Source organism: Aptenodytes patagonicus, chromosome 7, assembly GCF_965638725.1.
Source record: "Aptenodytes patagonicus chromosome 7, bAptPat1.pri.cur, whole genome shotgun sequence".
NCBI lineage: Eukaryota > Metazoa > Chordata > Aves > Sphenisciformes > Spheniscidae > Aptenodytes > Aptenodytes patagonicus.
The window spans coordinates 53,855,529-53,873,529 of NC_134955.1; the positions used below are offsets into that span (position 1 = coordinate 53,855,529).

Genomic DNA, 18,001 nt, shown 5'->3' on the forward strand with positions numbered 1-18,001 from the left:
TAGTGCAGTGCAAGTGAGTGCAAAGTATTTTTCTATATTGCAAAAGACACCTTATTCATCATAGAGAACACTTCTTCCCTCCTCCTTTCCCAAAAAAACACATTACATGAAACTCAGAAATAACTATTGGAAAAATGGAGGGATAGGAGGGTCAAAAGCTGTTGCATTTTAAGAGTTGGAAAGTAGATTACCTCTTTAATTCAATACACCTAATCATCACATTAGAGGCTGTGTAATTAAAAAGAAAGAAGAAAAGGTGCTGACTGAAATGCCACCAGAGACTGGGAGGGAGGAAGTAGCAGCAAGTCACTGGTAAAAATGTCAGGATTAGTGGTCTAAAGTCAGAGTTAAGCTGTATTAGTGATAAGGAGTTCTAGTCCTAGGAGTGTAAAAGAATAAAAAAAAAAAAAAACCACACCTAGCAAAAAGGCTTTCATGTTTTACTGTTCAAATTCTGGTAATACCTACTCACATAACTCCTTCTCCTCACCCCACACTTGAGCTTTTACTTTGCATGGTACCATGACCTCTTACAGTTAAAAAATAACTAATTCAAGCTGTGGTTTTGCTCTATAAAATTTCTCAAAGCTAGTTTCGTTTAACTTAACCACATTTATCTCCGAGACTGAATATGCCTGAAGTTTACTGCAACATGAGATCGGTCCTGTGTACATCCTCTGCCAGCTGCATTCTGATGAAAAGTTTACAGCTTAAAATGTATTAAGCCAATTTGACTAGAAGTAGCCTGAAATTGTTATATGGACATATGCTCTCGTCCTTGCTGTGCAAAGCAACTGCACTTGTATTTTACTTTAGACTTCTTGTAATCTGTTTTGGCTTTTTTTTTTCTAAAATATGCCAGGAAAGTTCCGTGGTGAAGTTGAAATTTAGCTGTATTAAGAATAGATTAAATGAGATATTGGACCCATCTGAAACCCTTTCCAGTTCTTTTGGTTTATCATTCCATTATGCAGTCTGGAGATAGCTGACTTTTAGGCTGAAGGGAAAACATTTCTTAAATACTTCTTTGCTAATAATGCTTTTACTAAAATCATTTGAGTTTTTCAATGAGGTAATAAAAAAAAAGAAAAAACCAAAACAACCAAACCTGATCGAAGAACGTAATCACTTTCTTTCCCCTTGTCCTTACGTATTTGTGCTGTCCTATTAAAGAAAATACGGCCGAAGTGTATGCTCCCCTTTCTGATTTTAACTTTCTGGAATACCAGTTTCAATCACTTGTAATTGAAACTAACTGCAGTTAGACTACTGTAGAATGTAAAAGGAAGAGAAGTGGTAGTACTCTTGCTAAAACACAGTACTTAATTGTATCTGTCAAAGATGATAAGGAGGCAAAAAGGCGGTAAACTGAGGTAGTATCTCAAAATTATTGCAGTTAATAGTGGGGGAAGAAGTTTGTCCTCGAGTAAGGCAGCAAGACAGATCTAAAGAAAATCTGTGTTCAATTCCCAATTCTATTTTTCCTGTTTTTCATTTCTACAGTGCTACTGGAGAATTACCTAGTAATTTTTGTGCCTTAAACTTAAAGATAATGTTTGCCTAAACTGTCAGTTGTGAGATAAAGGCTATTAACAAGAATTGAGTTATGGTATAGCCTTACAATCTGTGTGTATGTGAAGTGTAGAGTTCTGTAGGGGAACACAAGTTTAGTTAGCTGTTTCTGTATAATATATATATATATATTAGTCTATTCTTCAAAACCAGACTTCAGTGTGGCTTGCATCAAAATATAAATGTGTCTAGTTTGCTCCAAACATGCATATGGTGTTTCAGCTCTTGCCCGTTAGGAATACAGTACCAGTTCTCAGAAAGAGTTTTCTTTCCTTCATCAGAGGATAGGGTTGTTAAAGTAGGTAGGTCTTGACCCCTGAACTGCAAAGTCTCTTTGACTTAACTCGTGTGAAAGTTAGTCTTGAAAGTCAACTTAGGTAAATAATTCCAGCCCTTCCACGTCAATCTTCTTAGGCTTTTAAATGAACAGAGTTCACTTAAGAGGTTTTTTGGAGCTGATTGATTATTTTTGATTTGCCTTTTAGAAGAGAATGCTAAATTGGGGAAACAAGATTGTGACAACCAAAACCAGGGCCTACTATATTCTGAACTGAGGAAAGAAAAGTCTCTGGGTGGAGGAAGGTGTATTTGGAAGCCTTCTTCCTGATTTTGAGTGAGGACTAACAGCTGTGAGTGGAAAGTGCTTCTAAATACCATGATTACATACCTTCAGTTATGTACATATATTTACTGCTTGCTTACAGTTTAGTTCTGTAACATTGATGCTGAATTACCCCAGTAATGGCTTGTTGTTTTAAACTAGTTTTTATGTGTATATGTATATAGATATGACCTCTACTCTCAAGTCCTCAAATTTCTCAGTGGCTCAGGGGCACAGAAGAGGGAAGAGGAAGGATAGTGTCAACAATCTATCAGTTGCTCCCTGCCTCTACTTCATGTATAATAAATTGTAATGAGCTTGGGGAATTTTGCGAGGTCTAATTTGGTGCCAAGCTCCTTTGCTTAAAGGCACAACCATTGATAGTCTTCAAAGAAGAAATATTGGCTGGAAGTTTGGACTTATGTTTCTTGTGTGCTAGCTGGAGTGGAGGAATGGAAAAACTTGTTAGGAGAGCCTGATACACTGAGGGGAGTATCTGTCTGGTTTGTTTGTAAAGAAAAAAAAATCCTGCCCTTCTGGCTTCTAGTAAGATTGGATTTCAGGATTAAAAATTCAGTTAAATAAAGTATTTTCAGTCTTTCTGTAGGGGAAAAAGTATTAAATGTTACAAGTATAGGGTAGTATTACCAAAAACATGGCACCGTAGTATGGTGAGTATTTTTTAGACCTCAAAATAAAATTGTATATGAAAAGAATTCCTTTTCTTATTCTAGCAAATGGTCAGCAGAAATCTCGGGTCGAAGTCATGCTATACCTCACATTAAGACATACATGAGACCCTCTCCTGACTTCCGGAAGATTGCATGGTTCTTAGTTACAAGGTAAACAACTAACCATACACCTCTCACTTAAAAAAAAAAAAAAATATATATATATATATATATAAAGTTCTTGTCAATTGCAGGCCCAGGTGAGTTACTGCCATAATCCTCGTAATACTGTAAGTAGTGATATAAATTTTTGTCCATATTTAATGTTTCTTCATTGCATTGCCCCTTTTGGGGCTGCAAGTTGAAATGATTATGTCAGGAACTGTTGGCAACTGCACCAAAATCTTGTTTGAGCTGTAACTACCAATTTCGGGGTTCATCAACTGAAGTGATACATATTTTTAAACCTTGGGTTGAGTTTCTTTAACACATGCTGTACGTGAATGTGCTGGTTTGTACAAAATAGATACAGGTTAAGCCTAAGTTTATTCTTGCACTGCCTTATTGTTACAAAATGTGTAGATACCTAATATTTGGGATCTGACCTTCTGTCAGATTAAGTTGTTTAGCAGTCTAGCTTGAAGTCTAGCTTAATATTTCTATTGTTTGGTTTTTAAAGAAGCCAAAAGAGGGAGCAAGAAATTTCTTGATGTGAGGGGAGAATGTCTTACTGTGAATGAAAAACACAGATATGTTTCAGTTTTGCCAAAACTGATTTTTGTGCAACCCTATATACTATAGATCATGATCTTTGTATCCTTACTCTTAAATACTCAGTTACTTTAATCTTTTTTCTTCTTTATATTCTGGCTCTTTAAATTTTGACTCCCAACTTGATCTACTTCATAGCAGATACTGATGAAGGATCAACTACAACATGGTGCTGAACAGCACATTAAAACAAAAATGCCTCTTCGATAAATACTTGTTTTCATAAATATATCAAAGAACAAAATGCCAGGAGCAAAAGATACTGTTTAACACCTGCAAAAATGCTCTGTACTAAATGCTTTATATTATAACTAGTCATAATTGAGCTAACCTTTAACCTTCCTAAGTCATCAAATTGAAGCTATTTACCAATACCTATTTCCTTTCTGAAATGTGCAGAGAAGATTCAAAAGGCTGAATTTGTCTTGTAGATCTGTATGACACAAGTAGGCTTGTATAATTATCCACATGTGTTGTATGAGTACCCTTCTATATATTGTCTCTGCTACTCCCACTGTGCTGTAAAAATAGCAATAAGGAATAACACCCAAATCACTTTTTATGAGAAGACTGTTCTGATTGAAGTGAAGTTCTCCTGCTAGAAGTGCATTGCTACAGCTGTGGTACTTAAGCATTTTCTGCTGTGAAGATTATGCCTCAGTGAAATGCTTTGTTTCTCTTTGCAGTGCCAATCTATCTAAAGCAGCTTGGGGAGCTCTGGAGAAAAATGGTACCCAACTGATGATCCGTTCTTATGAACTTGGAGTCCTTTTCTTGCCTTCAGCATTTGTAAGTTCATAGTTCAAGTACAAATCCTGGGATATGCTGAGAATCTGCAAATATTGATGAATACAAATGTGACTGAATAATCTACTTACTAGGTTCTGTGTTTCCAGGTTAGAAAGCTAATAGCAAGTGGAGTTTACACTTCCTACACAGCAAGTACAGATTTGGTATTGATGTGACTTTTGTCATGTTACTGAAAGGCAATAATATTTTAAAATTGTAACATATACTAAATGTTGCTGGAAAGGATGATCAAATTTCTTCTTTCATGCTTCTTAAAACTAGGCTGTGAGTGCATATTCACATTGAAGTGATGCGTATGGGTTGTAACTTGAAAAACAATTCCTAATGTTGCACTGATTGCTGCTCTTGCTCTTTCCCTGAAATGCATTTGCAAAGCCATGTGACTGTCTCTTCTCAAACTTTCTGCTTTTGAGAACAAGTTCTCAAACGCGTCTTCTAAAATCTCAAATACAAATCTAAGAACATCTTCATAAAAGGCTGTTTAAAAGCTGAAGGATTGTATCTTCCAAACCTATGTGACAGCAGTGACAGTAGAAAAGTTTGACCCAAAATCACTATTATTCTAGTGTGTGGAGCAGAGGATCGGGAGACACAAAATGTTTTCGTGGTAACTAAGGTCCATCTAGCTTGTAGTCTAGTCTTAGTGCAGTTGTAGCAGATGCCATGGGGATTAGCACAATAAACAGTATGTATGTGATACCTCTTTAGTATACATTCCCTATGATTTATTTTAAAGGCTTTCCAGGATGAAAATTGTATCCAGACCGCGATGGTTAGTAGCCACAACTTGGCTTATTCTCTTAACACATCAAGTTCCTTATTGAACTACTCTTGCTGGTTTTTAGACCCCTACAGAATCCTGTGGTAGTGAGTCTTGTGAATTAATTATGCATTGTATTGAAGAAAAAAGCTTCCCTTTTTTTTGTTTAGATTTTGTCTTATTTAGATCTATTGCCTGATAGTGGGGAGATGTGAGTTTCTTGTTCCTGTTGTTGTTCCTCCTTCTCTCTGGTGAACCTACTAGTACCTAAATGTTATCAACAGCAGTTAGTCTATGATCTGAAACCATTCAAACTCCTTTCTGTGTGAAATTTCTTCTTTTCCAGAGAAATTCCAAGTTTATCTGAAAAAGCATTTGTACGCTAGAAGTCCTTAGGAATACTTCCTGATGAAGAATACATCTTTCTTAGATAATGTTCACTGATATTCACATAATGTTTCATCATTTCTGTTGATTAGTAATGTACTCCCAAATGAATATTTACTAATATTATGACATCGTAAAAATGTTTACCTACCATAACTGTATAATTGCAGTCTCCTAAGATTGCAATATTAAAACTGATGGTTTCTGGCTGTAGCTAAAGAACTCCTGTATCTCACTCTTGACATCTATTAAGGAGTTTACGTAGTAGTGTGGTCTCTGATACTGTGAACCTTAGAGGCAATCTCAGACATCATTCTCCAGCATGGTTTATGTGGAAGAAAACTTCTAGAGAAAATTAGTTGATCAGAGACTGAAACAAGAAAAGTCCTACAACTTCCTGTAGTAGGAAGCATTGGTTTTGATATGACTGCACTCTTTAAAAAAAAAAAAAAAAAAAATCACTCGCATAAACAACTCAACAGAATAATGAAGCGTTGGGCAAAAAAATTGTACAAAAAGATTTGACATTTAACAGCAACTGACCTCAAGGGATAAAATAATGTTCTAAAGTTGGCAACTGTATCTCCAGATGCTGCCAAGCAAAGAATTTACAAATGGTACTGCTATGATTGTACTTAGTGGATGAAGTTTTTTGTATGAACATGACTGCACAATCTGGTGATCAGTTATTTTACATAATTTGAAAATTCCTGTTCTGACTCTGGCTTTTCCATGTGTTGCTAGTTTTGGAAAACATACTTCAAGTGGGTAGAAAATCAGGAATAATTGAGTTAGTCTTTCTACTAAGAGTTGACCATACCTGTTTCAGATCTGAGCAATCTGCAAAATTTTCACTTCAAAAAAACCAAACCAAAACAAAAAAAAACAACAAAAAACCCCAAACCACCACCACCACCAAACAAACAAACAAAAAATCTCTGACAATGTTTGGCTTGCATTCCATCCTGAATCTTGCACTCTACACAGGATTTCTTGCATGTGGAGCACGGGAGGGGGGATCACCAGAATATTTTTTCAGAGGGACAAAACTTATGTAAAAAGATCTTGGAATTTTCTTCCCCATGCCTAAAATTGTAAGTCTTACTGCCTTTGATCTCATTCTTGTGACTTTTACTATAACTAACTCTGTTTCATTCTAAAATGAGACTTCATTTTGATGAACAGAATTATTTGTTCAGGATCACTTAATTTATTAGAAATATAAAAGATTCTGAAGCACTCAAACTTTACCTTCTTTGCAGGCTAGTTAGACCTTTCTGCTGTGAATGATTTTTTTTCATCCTACTGGGTGTTTATTTAGACCAAAATTAGTGGGTTTGTTTCTGCTTGCAATCCAGTCTTAACAGTTGAAATAAAATCCACTTAGCCATTTAAGAGATTGAGAATTATTAAAAATGGAAGTGTATTCTTGTGTTGCATCAAAATAACTGGTATTTAAATGCAGTGTCTAAGCTAAGTTTACTGATGATTAAAAACACATTGGACACTTACTAAGCATCTGCTCCAGCCTTTAGCAGAGGCCTGCAGGCCTGTTTACACAAGAAAATTTAGAGATAGATTCTGCTATAAATCCAATATGAGTATTCTACTAGTAATGACAACTGTAAAGAATGGTTTTGCAACTGTAAAGAATGGTTTTGGTAAAAACTCTTAGGTAAACAGTTCCTAATGAAGCTCAAGCCTTGTGGTCATCAGGGTGAGAGGCAAAAAAGACATTGTTTGGGTCTGCTGTCATGAGAGAGAAGGCTTCACTGAAACGCTGCAAAAATTTGACCTCTTCTCTCCCTTCTTTGCCAAACCTCCGTTTAGGGACCAGAGATAATTCTGCTTGGTGTAGGAAGGGGGCTGCATTGCTTTGAATCTTAAAGGTTTTTCAGCAATTTTTGCTGCATTCTACATTTATATGCACCCTCTAAATTTGTTTATGAAATGAACCCCAGAGAACACTTGGTTTTTAAATGTGTAAGAGTCCTTGACTTCTGGCATTCTGTTTTTTCCTTTTGATCAGCCTTTTGGAAAAGGCAGTCAGGGTGTTCCTCTTCCAATCCCCACTATGTTCAGGAAAAGATCAAATTCACCTATTGCTATATAGCTCTATGTTATTTTGACATTAGTTGAAGCAGCAAGCAGTGTGAAAACTTCCTGCAGTGCAGAAGAGTCACTGCTGAGAATTTTGACCATTAAGTAAGGGGATGAAAAATGTTTATTTTGTTTTTAATGTTTGCAGTAGCAAAAAGGAGGGGAGTATTAATACATTTCATACACCGGGAGCAAGAACTGTAATCTTGTATAGTATGCCTGCAAGGTAATATCAGAGTAATTAGAGAAGTAGGATTTGTCAGCTGCCAGTCTACTCCATTGCTCCCTGCTCTGATTGTTGTGACTGTCTGTTAGAAAAAGATTTCAGGCTTTAATAGTGTTACTGTGCTGCCTTGTCTAACACCTGTATAACTGTCAACCTTACAGCAATAATGAAGTTCTAGTTCATCTTGGGATTGTCCACCTTGTCTCTTATTAAGAAAAAATTGTCGTGAAAAATACAGTTTCTGTGCTGCTTTATGATTTCTTTCTAAAGTTGAAAATAAACACAACTTATATTTAATATAGTCAGTGTCAAATGCAAAAGCTAGGGGCCAGTATTTTCAAAACTGAACTTTTACACTTCTATAAGCATGTTAGGGGTACAAGTAAGTAAGCTGCATTGCAGGGGGGTGGGGTGTGGAGTGGGGTGGTTTGGGAACCCAGTGGCTTTTCAGAGAGTGCAGAAACATACATATCGGGGAGATGAGTCACTGCCAACAAGTGAATAAGTACTGCTGAAAACAAATTTAACTGTAGGCATCAACGATTTGAATGGCTGTTTTTTATTGCAGTGTAAATTTATCCTTATGATGCATGCATATTGCAATCTTATATCTGAAAACCAAAAATGGCTTAATGCACACAAGATGTTTCTTTCCTGAGAATTGCCAGTTGATGGTTATAGCAATAGAGTTCAGTACAAATCTGCAAAACCGTCCAAGAACTGGAGCTAATACAGAGCCACGGTAAGTATCATGTTATGATTACTGTGCTAGCAGTGTCCACATTAGTTTAAGGCTTCCTCAGGCATATCTGAACAAGCTGCTATCATTACAGTGGCATGCCTTTCATTAATTAAACAAATTTGTAGTGTTTTAGTAGACACCAATGCTTTTGGCAAAGTTTTTCCTTTATGCAGCTTTAGGAGTCAGCATTTCAAGAAGATGGTTCCAAATATCTTTAAATGAGATTTAATTTAGCATCCATAACTTGAGATAACATGCTCTAAGGCTGTGTTTCAGTCTAATGATACTTGGCAGTAGATTTTCTAGTGATAGAATCTGACCCTTGGTATCTCAATCTGTAAAACTCATTCATTTCAAAGGTGTCATTAACCTTTAGAGATGAGAATTTTGTCTATTGGGCCATCCTTTGTCATGAAAGTCTATGGAAATTTTGTAACTATATTCAGTAAAAAGGGCCTTAAGCAGGAATTGAAGTAGTTACTCATTAAAGTAAATTAATCCCATTTCTATACATACAGCAGATCAAAAAACCAAAAGTTACTCATACAATGTGGCCAAGATCTTGATCTCACTGAGTAGTTGTAGGGAGAGTTCACATTTGCAGAAAGGATGCTGACAATCTTGGGATTGTGGCAATCATTCTTGTTTGATGTTCAAGGCCTCTGTTCCTGAAACCTACAACTGCTAAAGGCTTAGGTCCTCAGCCTAGGAAGAACATATAGTGAAGCTTTGCAATTCAAGATTATGTTCTGGTGACAAGTAGGTTGCTGTACCTGTCTGACTTTGCAGATAAGTCTGTTGGAGAATTAACCACCTGATAAGTTAGGTTGGAATCTGGCTTATTTCAAACATGTCAAAGCAATAGATTAGCTTAACATGTAGAACTACATTATCAGTTGGCCCTACCATGATTGTAGCCTGTCCGTGGCTGTCTTCACTCCCTTAATTGTACTGGCACTGGTGCTCAGTGGATTCCTTGTGCTTTAAACCAGGTCAGACTGGTCAAAACCAAATTACACAAGTTTTCAAAGTGTTGTTCCATGAACCAGCTCAACATGATCAGGTGAGTGCTAATGCAAGGAAGAAGTAAGAAGGGCAAGTTCAAGGGGGCAGAGAGCAGGGAGGTAAGTGTAGGATCACATTGAGATAACCTTCTTTTGGCCTGGTTTTGGAACCAGAGCCTATGGAGAAGGCTGATCAGTGAAGTTTTGGATGAAAATAGGCATAAATGGCTTCTGGACCTGGTTGAGGAAAATGTATTGTGCACTATAAACGGTAGAGCCAAGCCCCCAGATCTTTCTCTTTTTGTCACGCTGGTTACTCTAAAGTAGCCACTGTTGGGGGAGTAGAAGGCTTTACTTTCATCTCAGATCTCTCAGTGGCCAAAAGCAAATGCTTATGGAAAAGTATAATAGGCAGGCATATATGTAGTAGGTTATCCCTGAAGATTTCTTGATTTAGAGGCTATAGCCTCTTCTGTGAACTTCTACTGGTTTTTAAATGCCTATAAGCTTCTAGCATTCACAACCTGCTTTGGCTGAGTTCCACAACTTAATGTCACATGAAGCATGTGACACATTCTGAAAATTAGTTTCATTTGATGGTTTGCCCTTCTTGTATTGAAAGATGCAATAACCATGTGATCCCTATTCACCTTTTCTATACCACTCTTTTCTATAGACCTTCATCTGTTTCTAGGCTGAAGAGTCCTTAGCCTGCTCAGTTGCTCCTAGGGTGGAGGTGGATGGTTCTTACTGCTTTTCTCTTTCTTCTGTATCATTTGGGTTGGGAGAGTAGTGAGTGGAGGGACAAAGGTGCACATGAGATGCAGGTATAAATCTGGAGAAACAGATCCAGGTATAAATCTGTGACACAATGATGTTTTCAAGGTTTTCCTCACTCACTGAATCTGTTTGGCCTGCTGTATTTTTTACAAAGTGATATATAATAGGTTAGCCTCTGATCGTTTTTCATTCAGAATTGACAGAAATGTGTACACATGAGAAACATAATTCTAATATATCACACTTCATGATAAAGTTTAGTTTGATTTTTGTCAAATAGCGTAATTAAAATGTATGCAATATAAAGCTGCTTTGTGCAAGTACAATGCTTTCTCTACAGCCCTCACAACTCTTACTTGTCTTATGTAAATTATAGAAAGCACACAAATATGTGCTCCTATACAGGTGGCTGTACTAAAATCTGTCAATGTGCATGAGATAGTCTTATGTTTGAGTTTAAGACCTCTCAGAACACAACTTAATTGAAGCTCATCTAAAACTTGCAAGAATATGTAACATTTAAAACATGTTTTCAAAGAGAATACTTAGTTCTCTTCCTCCCAGTGTCCTAAATGTTGATACTTAATTGTGAAGACTGGCAACCAGAAAAAAACAAGTCACCTGTCAGTAGTCACATGATACGGTGTATATGGGAGCAAAGTGGGAGAGGAACTGCGGCTGTCTTTCCTTTCTTTACTGGGAAGTGCCTTCAGAGACACCTGATAACAAGGAGGTAGTCAGAAAGGCAAATATTAATACTTGCCTTATGTACATGCAGTCGTCTGATATTCAAGTTGCAATGCTTAGCTTGTGAATCTATCTTATGCCCTGCAGTTAACTCTGCATAAAAAGTGCTTCTTTGATAACTTAGTCTGATTGTCAAGACTTCTGTTGGTTCAGTGTGGCTTTAACATACTGTGTGGCAGAGTAGTCTTAGGTGGAGATAATGGAGAACTAGGAATAGACTAACATTTTTAGAAACTGAATTTTTTAAAGTTTGTTTGCAATTAAAAATATACAGAATACAAACTAGATTAAGTGCCTTGAAACATAACTGAGCATTCCTAAGCATCGAGAGGCTCAGTACACTTTAGCTATTGGAATGCTGATTTAATACTGCCAATTTCTGATAGTTCTGTTTCTTCAGGTTGTTTCATGCAGTTTGATCACAAAGTTAATGACGCTTATTCTGGTAGAAGTTAAGACGTAGAAGCACAGAGTCGTTTAGGTTGGAAAAAAACTTTAAAATCATAGAATCCAACTGTTAAAATGTTCCTGGCAGCGGTGGGATTCGAACCCACGCCCCCGAAGAGACTGGAGCCTTAATCCAGCGCCTTAGACCGCTCGGCCACACTACCCTGCTGCACTTGTGTTGCACACACTTAATATTCCTAATCTTAAACACTAGCTCTGCAGTTTGTGCCTTCTATTTTCTGCTGAATACAAATTTGGAAGTGGATTGCTCCTCACTTGCCATCTGTTGACTGCCAGTTTCTGTCTGGTTTTAAAATGCTTCCAGAACTTATGCTTTGAGGTTGGGTCTTGGCCTGGTATGCTAATGCAGACTCTCAGAAATATGTTGAATGGTTGTTCTCAACATAGCAGCAGCTGTCATCATTTACAGTTTTAGTGTTTAGGGAAAAATGAGCTGATGCTGACATTAGATCACAAGCTTCTCTTGATTAAAAAATAATGTTTATAAAAAAGATGGTGTCCTGTGTTTGAACTGCATTTCCCTTTCTATTTCCCTTTCTATCTCCATTTCTATTTCTCACCTCCTACATCTTCACTCTCACTCGTGTTCAGCTTGCTCTTTCAGCTGCCGGGGATTCCTTTCCAGAGGCTGAAATAAATTACCTCTTTAACATGTAAAACATGTTGAGAGAATCCCATCACCTAACAGTATGGAGTTCTGGGAAGCATGTTGCGGTAATTATTTTGTTTGAAAAATCCTGGAAGTGTCTAATAGAAAGCTTTTTAAATAAATAGTTCTTCCTCACAGCTTCTGTGTCTGGTAAGGTTTAAGATAAACTGAACTTGACCTGTAAAATTGCATAAAGGCTTGTGGAATACTTAAATCTTCTAAAAGGTCTGTTGAATATGGTACTAGCCAGTCAGCTTTTGGAAATACGAACTCGGAGAAATACAGTAGTTGCTATTAAACTGAGAACTTACCCATGATTGCCTACCTAGTGCTATCAGATGCTACCAATTATATCTAATCAGTCACAGACAACTAACAATAGTATTTCAGATTCTGAAATGCTGTATTTGATGGTGAATACTCACTGGTAATGAGTAAAATACTCATAGCTGCCTGTGGGGATGGGTGTATGAGCTGAATCTGGGTTAGCAAGCAGCCAGCCATTATGTGTGTGTGTGTGGTCATCAGAACTGAACTGCTTAAATTTTTGCTGAGTTCAAACAACTGAACCAAGCACCTTCAGTCATAGCTCAACTTAGACCAGAACCAAAATAAAGTAGGCTAAGGTCTTTGACTGTAATGTTAACTTCCAAAGTAATGTAGTACCACTTTCTTCTTTGATTTCTCTAGTTTCAGATGAAGTCTTCTATCCTGTATGAAATAGAGTGGGGGTAGGTAAATAAATACAATGTAGGTAAAACAAGATTTTATATGTGGACTTTAGGATGTTAAACCTTGCTTCTAGTGTTCACTGAACTGCTACAAGATTTTCAGACTTCAGTGGTAAAGATACGCAAGAGACACGTTTTCCAAGCCAAGGAACTTTGGGTTTAGATACCTGAATTTGTCACTGTGGGCTTCTTACAAAAAAAAAAAAGTTCTGATACGGCTGAGTAAAGATCTGTTTTGAATAAATGCGTCACAATGTTGAGGAAGGATTTCATTGTGTATTCTCCTGGCCAGAGCAGCATGGTCACTGTAAAGTTTGTGTGCATCCTTAATTCTTTACTGTGCAAACTAGTGAGTTTTTAAATAGTTTTGCTGAAGAGCGGGCTTTTTTCTGTTTACTGGTGTGGGATAGTCCCATAATTATCCAGTGGAATAATCAGCTGTCTCCTGTAGGAGTTACTTCAGTAGTATCAAAATACTGTAGTGATATCAGTGTTAATTCCCACTCAAGTAGGGATAGCAATTCTTACCTCTATCTTGTGTGATTTTTTTTTTTAATAGTCTGCAATCTGCCTTGTATTTGGGGCAAAAAAAGTCTGGAAAGCAGAATTTAAAAAGCTGTTCTACTTCCTTTTCCTATTCTTCCTCCCAATGCCTACTTTTACAATGTATGATGCTAAGGCACTAATAGAACCCACAACAGCATCTAAAGTTTCATAAGTACAAAAAAAAATGCCTTTCCAACTGAAAAAATGTATCTCAACATTTTAAAATGCATTGCTGTGAGCAGCAGTCAAAGAACAAAATATAGCTGCAGAGGGAAAAATTCTGAAAGAATAGAATATGGCTGAGGAAAACTTACAAGGCAGGCAGAATTTTTTTAGGCAAGATCTTGCTGGTTTGTTTTTTGGAAACAGCAATGAGAGCTGTCAACATCCAGGAAATGCTCAAAACAGACAAAATGTGTGACTTATTTCAATTTCTGTGTGATCTTCTGAAGATAGACATGTGAGAGTTATTTTTAAAAGCATGTGAATCTCCTCAGAGAGCCTTGCTCAAGAATGTATTCCATAACCTAGACTCTTACTCCAGGGTGTTTTGAGGAAAACTAATCTTTTCTTAGATTAGCATTTCCTGAATGGAAGATCTCTACAGGTTAAATTCTGTCAGCCAAATAAAATAATTTTGGGATCAACTGATGGAGTCCAGTGGGGTTGGAGGACAGCACCAGAGAAGAAATAAGGCTCTCAGATGAGAGGAAAATATAACTGGTGACTACTGAAGAACAAGGAAGAGGAAAGCAAAGGTGTAGAACAAGAGAAGGAAGCAAAATGCCTGAAAAGAAACACACTGAAGTAATGACAGGGCACAGAGGGTAGAAAAAAATGAAGTAGAAACAAAACACTACTGGGTTGAAAAAAAGATGGATAACAGGAAAGAAAATGAGATTAAAAATGTCCTACAAGTGGTGCTTTTTTCTTTCATGTTGCCTGAAAAGCACCCACTGCTATGAACTTCAGAGTGGAATATATTTGGCATAGTTCTTGATACTTGAATTAAACTGAGATTACTGTGTATGTATGTAGAGGCCTAAGTAGGTGTTGTTCTATACTATGTGCTTTGATAGCAATGGTTATGTAAATTTCACACTCAGATGGTGCCAGGCAACAGCTGTGTAACTTTGGTGCTTGTGATCAGGCATGCATATAAAGTTCATTGTAGAATAAGAACCAACTTACGATACAGCAGACAAGCCTTCTCTGCAATTCCACGTTTCTCTCATAGCTGCATGTAGAACATGAGAAAAGCTCACAGGCGCTCGGGGTAATCAAACTTCATACAAGCCATTTTAGTTTGCAATCTAAATATCACCTTATGAGTAGTATCTAGGACTGCACACCACCCAGACCCTCCACCAACTGAAACCTAACTACTATGAGTTCTGAAAAAAGCTCTTACCACCATCTCTACTTTCACAGTTCCTGTTCTTTGTGAGCTATAGCACCCCTAGCATATTTCATGTTCTTTCCACTACAGACATAAGTATGGTTATTTGCATTTTTACATGAAATTTCTATTAATCCCTGAGTGATTCAAGTTCACTGGAAGCTGTACAACTTGATTGTTGCATTTTTTTAAAAGTAATTCTGAATTTTGTATTTTTTCTATTCAGTCAGTTTCAAACCCTTAGATATTAATGAGCTTTTAAAAATAATTTTGTATCTTTGCATTGGTTTGTTTTGAACATATCACTTGTTACTTAAAGGCTAAGTCTACAAAAGGCTGTAGCCTGGTTTTAATGAAGTTTTATCAAAATTCCGCTGACTTTAATGGTATAAGAAGGGGAAGTTTAAAATAGATTTTCATTCACGCAGTCCTTTGGCATGGACTTTGTTTGTTTGTTTCCCGTGTTCTTTCATTTAAAAGACAGTGGCTTTTACCCAGTTCTTGAAATAATACACGGTGTTTCTTACATCATAACTAGTAGTTTCCTGTTACTTTGGGTCATGAGACAAAAGCATCTGTATTCTAAAGGAGTTTCTTGAACTGACTTGCTAGAACTGCTGTAATACAGCTTGACATTTTCTTTGGCAAATTTCCCTTTTCTCTGTTACTATGCTTCTTGAATATCAAAGAAAAAGGTGTAAGGCTGCTTTGTATCCCATGCTTCTTTGTGTAGTCATATGAATGTTGCTTCCCCCAACTTACAGTGCTAACATTTGATGAAGTAAAACTTAAGTAAAGAAGAACTTACAGTATTGTAAAAGTACTGTGTATAGATGGGACTATCAGCCAGCATGTGTATTTGAATAAAATGGGATTATTTAGTGGTAATTAAGAAGCTTGCTTGTACTACCACAAAACAGCAATCTAGTAAAACTTGGACTGATGGATCCTACAGCTTGGATAAAGTATAAGTTGATATTTGGACATGAGCTGGCAATGTGTGCTTGCAGCCCAGAAAGCCAACCATATCCTGGCCAGCAGGTCAAGGGAGGGGATTCTGCCCCTCTACTCTGCTCTGGTGAGACCCCACCTGGAGTACTGCATCCAGCTCTGGAGCCCTCAGTATAAAAAAAAAAGACATGGACCTGTTGGAGCAAGTGCAGAAGAGGGCCACGAAAATGATTGGGGGGATGGAACACCTCTGCTATGAAGAAAGGCTGAGAGAGTTGGGGTTGTTCAGCCTGGAGAAGAGAAGGCTCTGGGGAGACCTTCTAGCAGCCTTCCAGTACCTGAAGGGGGCTTACAAGAAAGATGAGGACAGTAGGGCCTGTAGCAATAGGACAAGGAGTAATGGTTTTAAACTAAAAGAGGGTAGATTCAGACTAGATATAAGGAAGACATTTTTTACGCTGAGGGTGGTGAAACACTGGAACAGGTTGCCCAGAGAGGTGGTAGATGCCCCATTCCTGGAAACATTCAAGGCCACACAGGGGGGGTTGGACTAGATGACTTTTAAAGGTCCCTTCCAACCCAAACCATTTCATGATTCTATGATTTCAGAAAGAAAAATCCAGTTGTTCAGTAATGTCTTAGAAATAAATAATAAAAGCTTGATAGCCTTTAAACTTTTAGTATATTCTAATCAAATTGTACTTGGTTGACAATAGGCTATTGGAAATCTCAGTATTAGAGATTTACTTTTGTATAACTCACTACAGTTGATGAATGGGATCCAGTTTCTCTGGAGAAGTGGTTAAGAAGTATCATCTGCCAAAGTTACTTAAATTGCTTTAAATCTATCTGCCCTTGTATTGCATTATAGCTTTTTTTTTTTTAGTCCTTAACCTTGTTTGAAATCCACTGTCATTCTAATATGAGTGTAGTTTTTGAAACTTTTATGCAAGTAGTTTCAACTCTTCATTAAATTTTCTTAGTGTACATGGATGGTGTTACCCAAGATACCTGAAAAGCATAGGTTTGAAGACTTGTTTCTGTATCACAAGTTGAATTTTAATTCAGTTCATGAAACACCCTGAACATCTAACTAATATGGTCAGGATGAAAATAAACAGCAAAGAGAAAATTTTTATAGCTTTGCCCTTTAGTTAAATATTAAACACCAAAGGTGTTAATATTTTATTTAATAATTAAAATTTGATTTCAGTGTCTGTAAGTATTTATGCAAAAGAAGCAACATCTTGATGTATTGAGATATGCTGCCCATATGGTACTAGCAAAGACCTTAGGCAATTTGTATAGAATTGCTTACACAAGCAAGGCCACAAGCATGTTTACCTAGTGAACATGGAAATAGATTGGTATATGTGTAAGGGACTGAGAAGGTAGAGTATATCCAATGTGGACCCACCTGTGGGGCCAAGCCCATCAATGTAAAAGAAAGAGAAGAGCCTGAAATAGTAGTAATAAGAGAAGCTGAGTTCTTAAGACAGGAAGGTGCTTTAGGAAGTATCTAATCTCAGTAATGGATGCAAAACACTTTGTTTATTAAAATAACTCTTATTGAGAAAGAATCCATTGTGGATTAGGTTTCTCTTTTTCCCCAAAAACTAATAAGTCTTTCCTCTATGTGTTTCCCTTCCTTCACAGGGATTGGACAAAGGTTACTTTCACGTGAGAGGGAAAATGCTTTCAGAAAGTAATGATTCAGCAACATATTTTCCTGTACCTTATGACCTGCCACCAGCACAGTATGGAAGTAAAGGTAAGGTGTGACTTCAGAAGAAAAGTAGGTGTATTATATATATGGAGCAAACTAATTTGAGTAAGTCTGAGTCATCTGAACACTACTATGTTCCAAAGTTTTATTTCAACATTTTTGTGGCATGACTGCATTTGAGGTGGTATCAGTCCCACATTCTGCTTGCGACTTCAAAGAAAGCAACTATAGAGTCTTTTGGTTCTAATTTTTTCTTTATTGTTGGTTAAGTTTTGGATCTACAACCTAAATACTATTTTTTTCATTCCTCTTCTGGGATTCTTGTATGCGTTAGGAAACTAGATATTCTTTACGGAAACA

The 18,001-nt window shown here is 37.0% G+C and overlaps 1 protein-coding gene and 1 non-coding gene across 2 annotated transcripts in view; one reads left to right on the forward strand and one right to left on the reverse strand.

Moving 5' to 3' along the window:
- Positions 1 to 18,001, forward strand: part of TDP1 (tyrosyl-DNA phosphodiesterase 1) — a 52,310-nt gene that overhangs the window by 21,854 nt on the left and 12,455 nt on the right. The window contains exons 13-15 of the mRNA XM_076345262.1: positions 2,908 to 3,015; positions 4,302 to 4,404; positions 17,572 to 17,686. Coding sequence (XP_076201377.1) covers positions 2,908 to 3,015; positions 4,302 to 4,404; positions 17,572 to 17,686 — 326 coding nt within the window. The remainder of the gene's footprint in view (positions 1 to 2,907; positions 3,016 to 4,301; positions 4,405 to 17,571; positions 17,687 to 18,001) is intronic.
- Positions 11,701 to 11,782, reverse strand: TRNAL-AAG (transfer RNA leucine (anticodon AAG)). Its single transcript has one exon. It is a non-coding gene; the product is annotated as a tRNA-Leu (tRNA).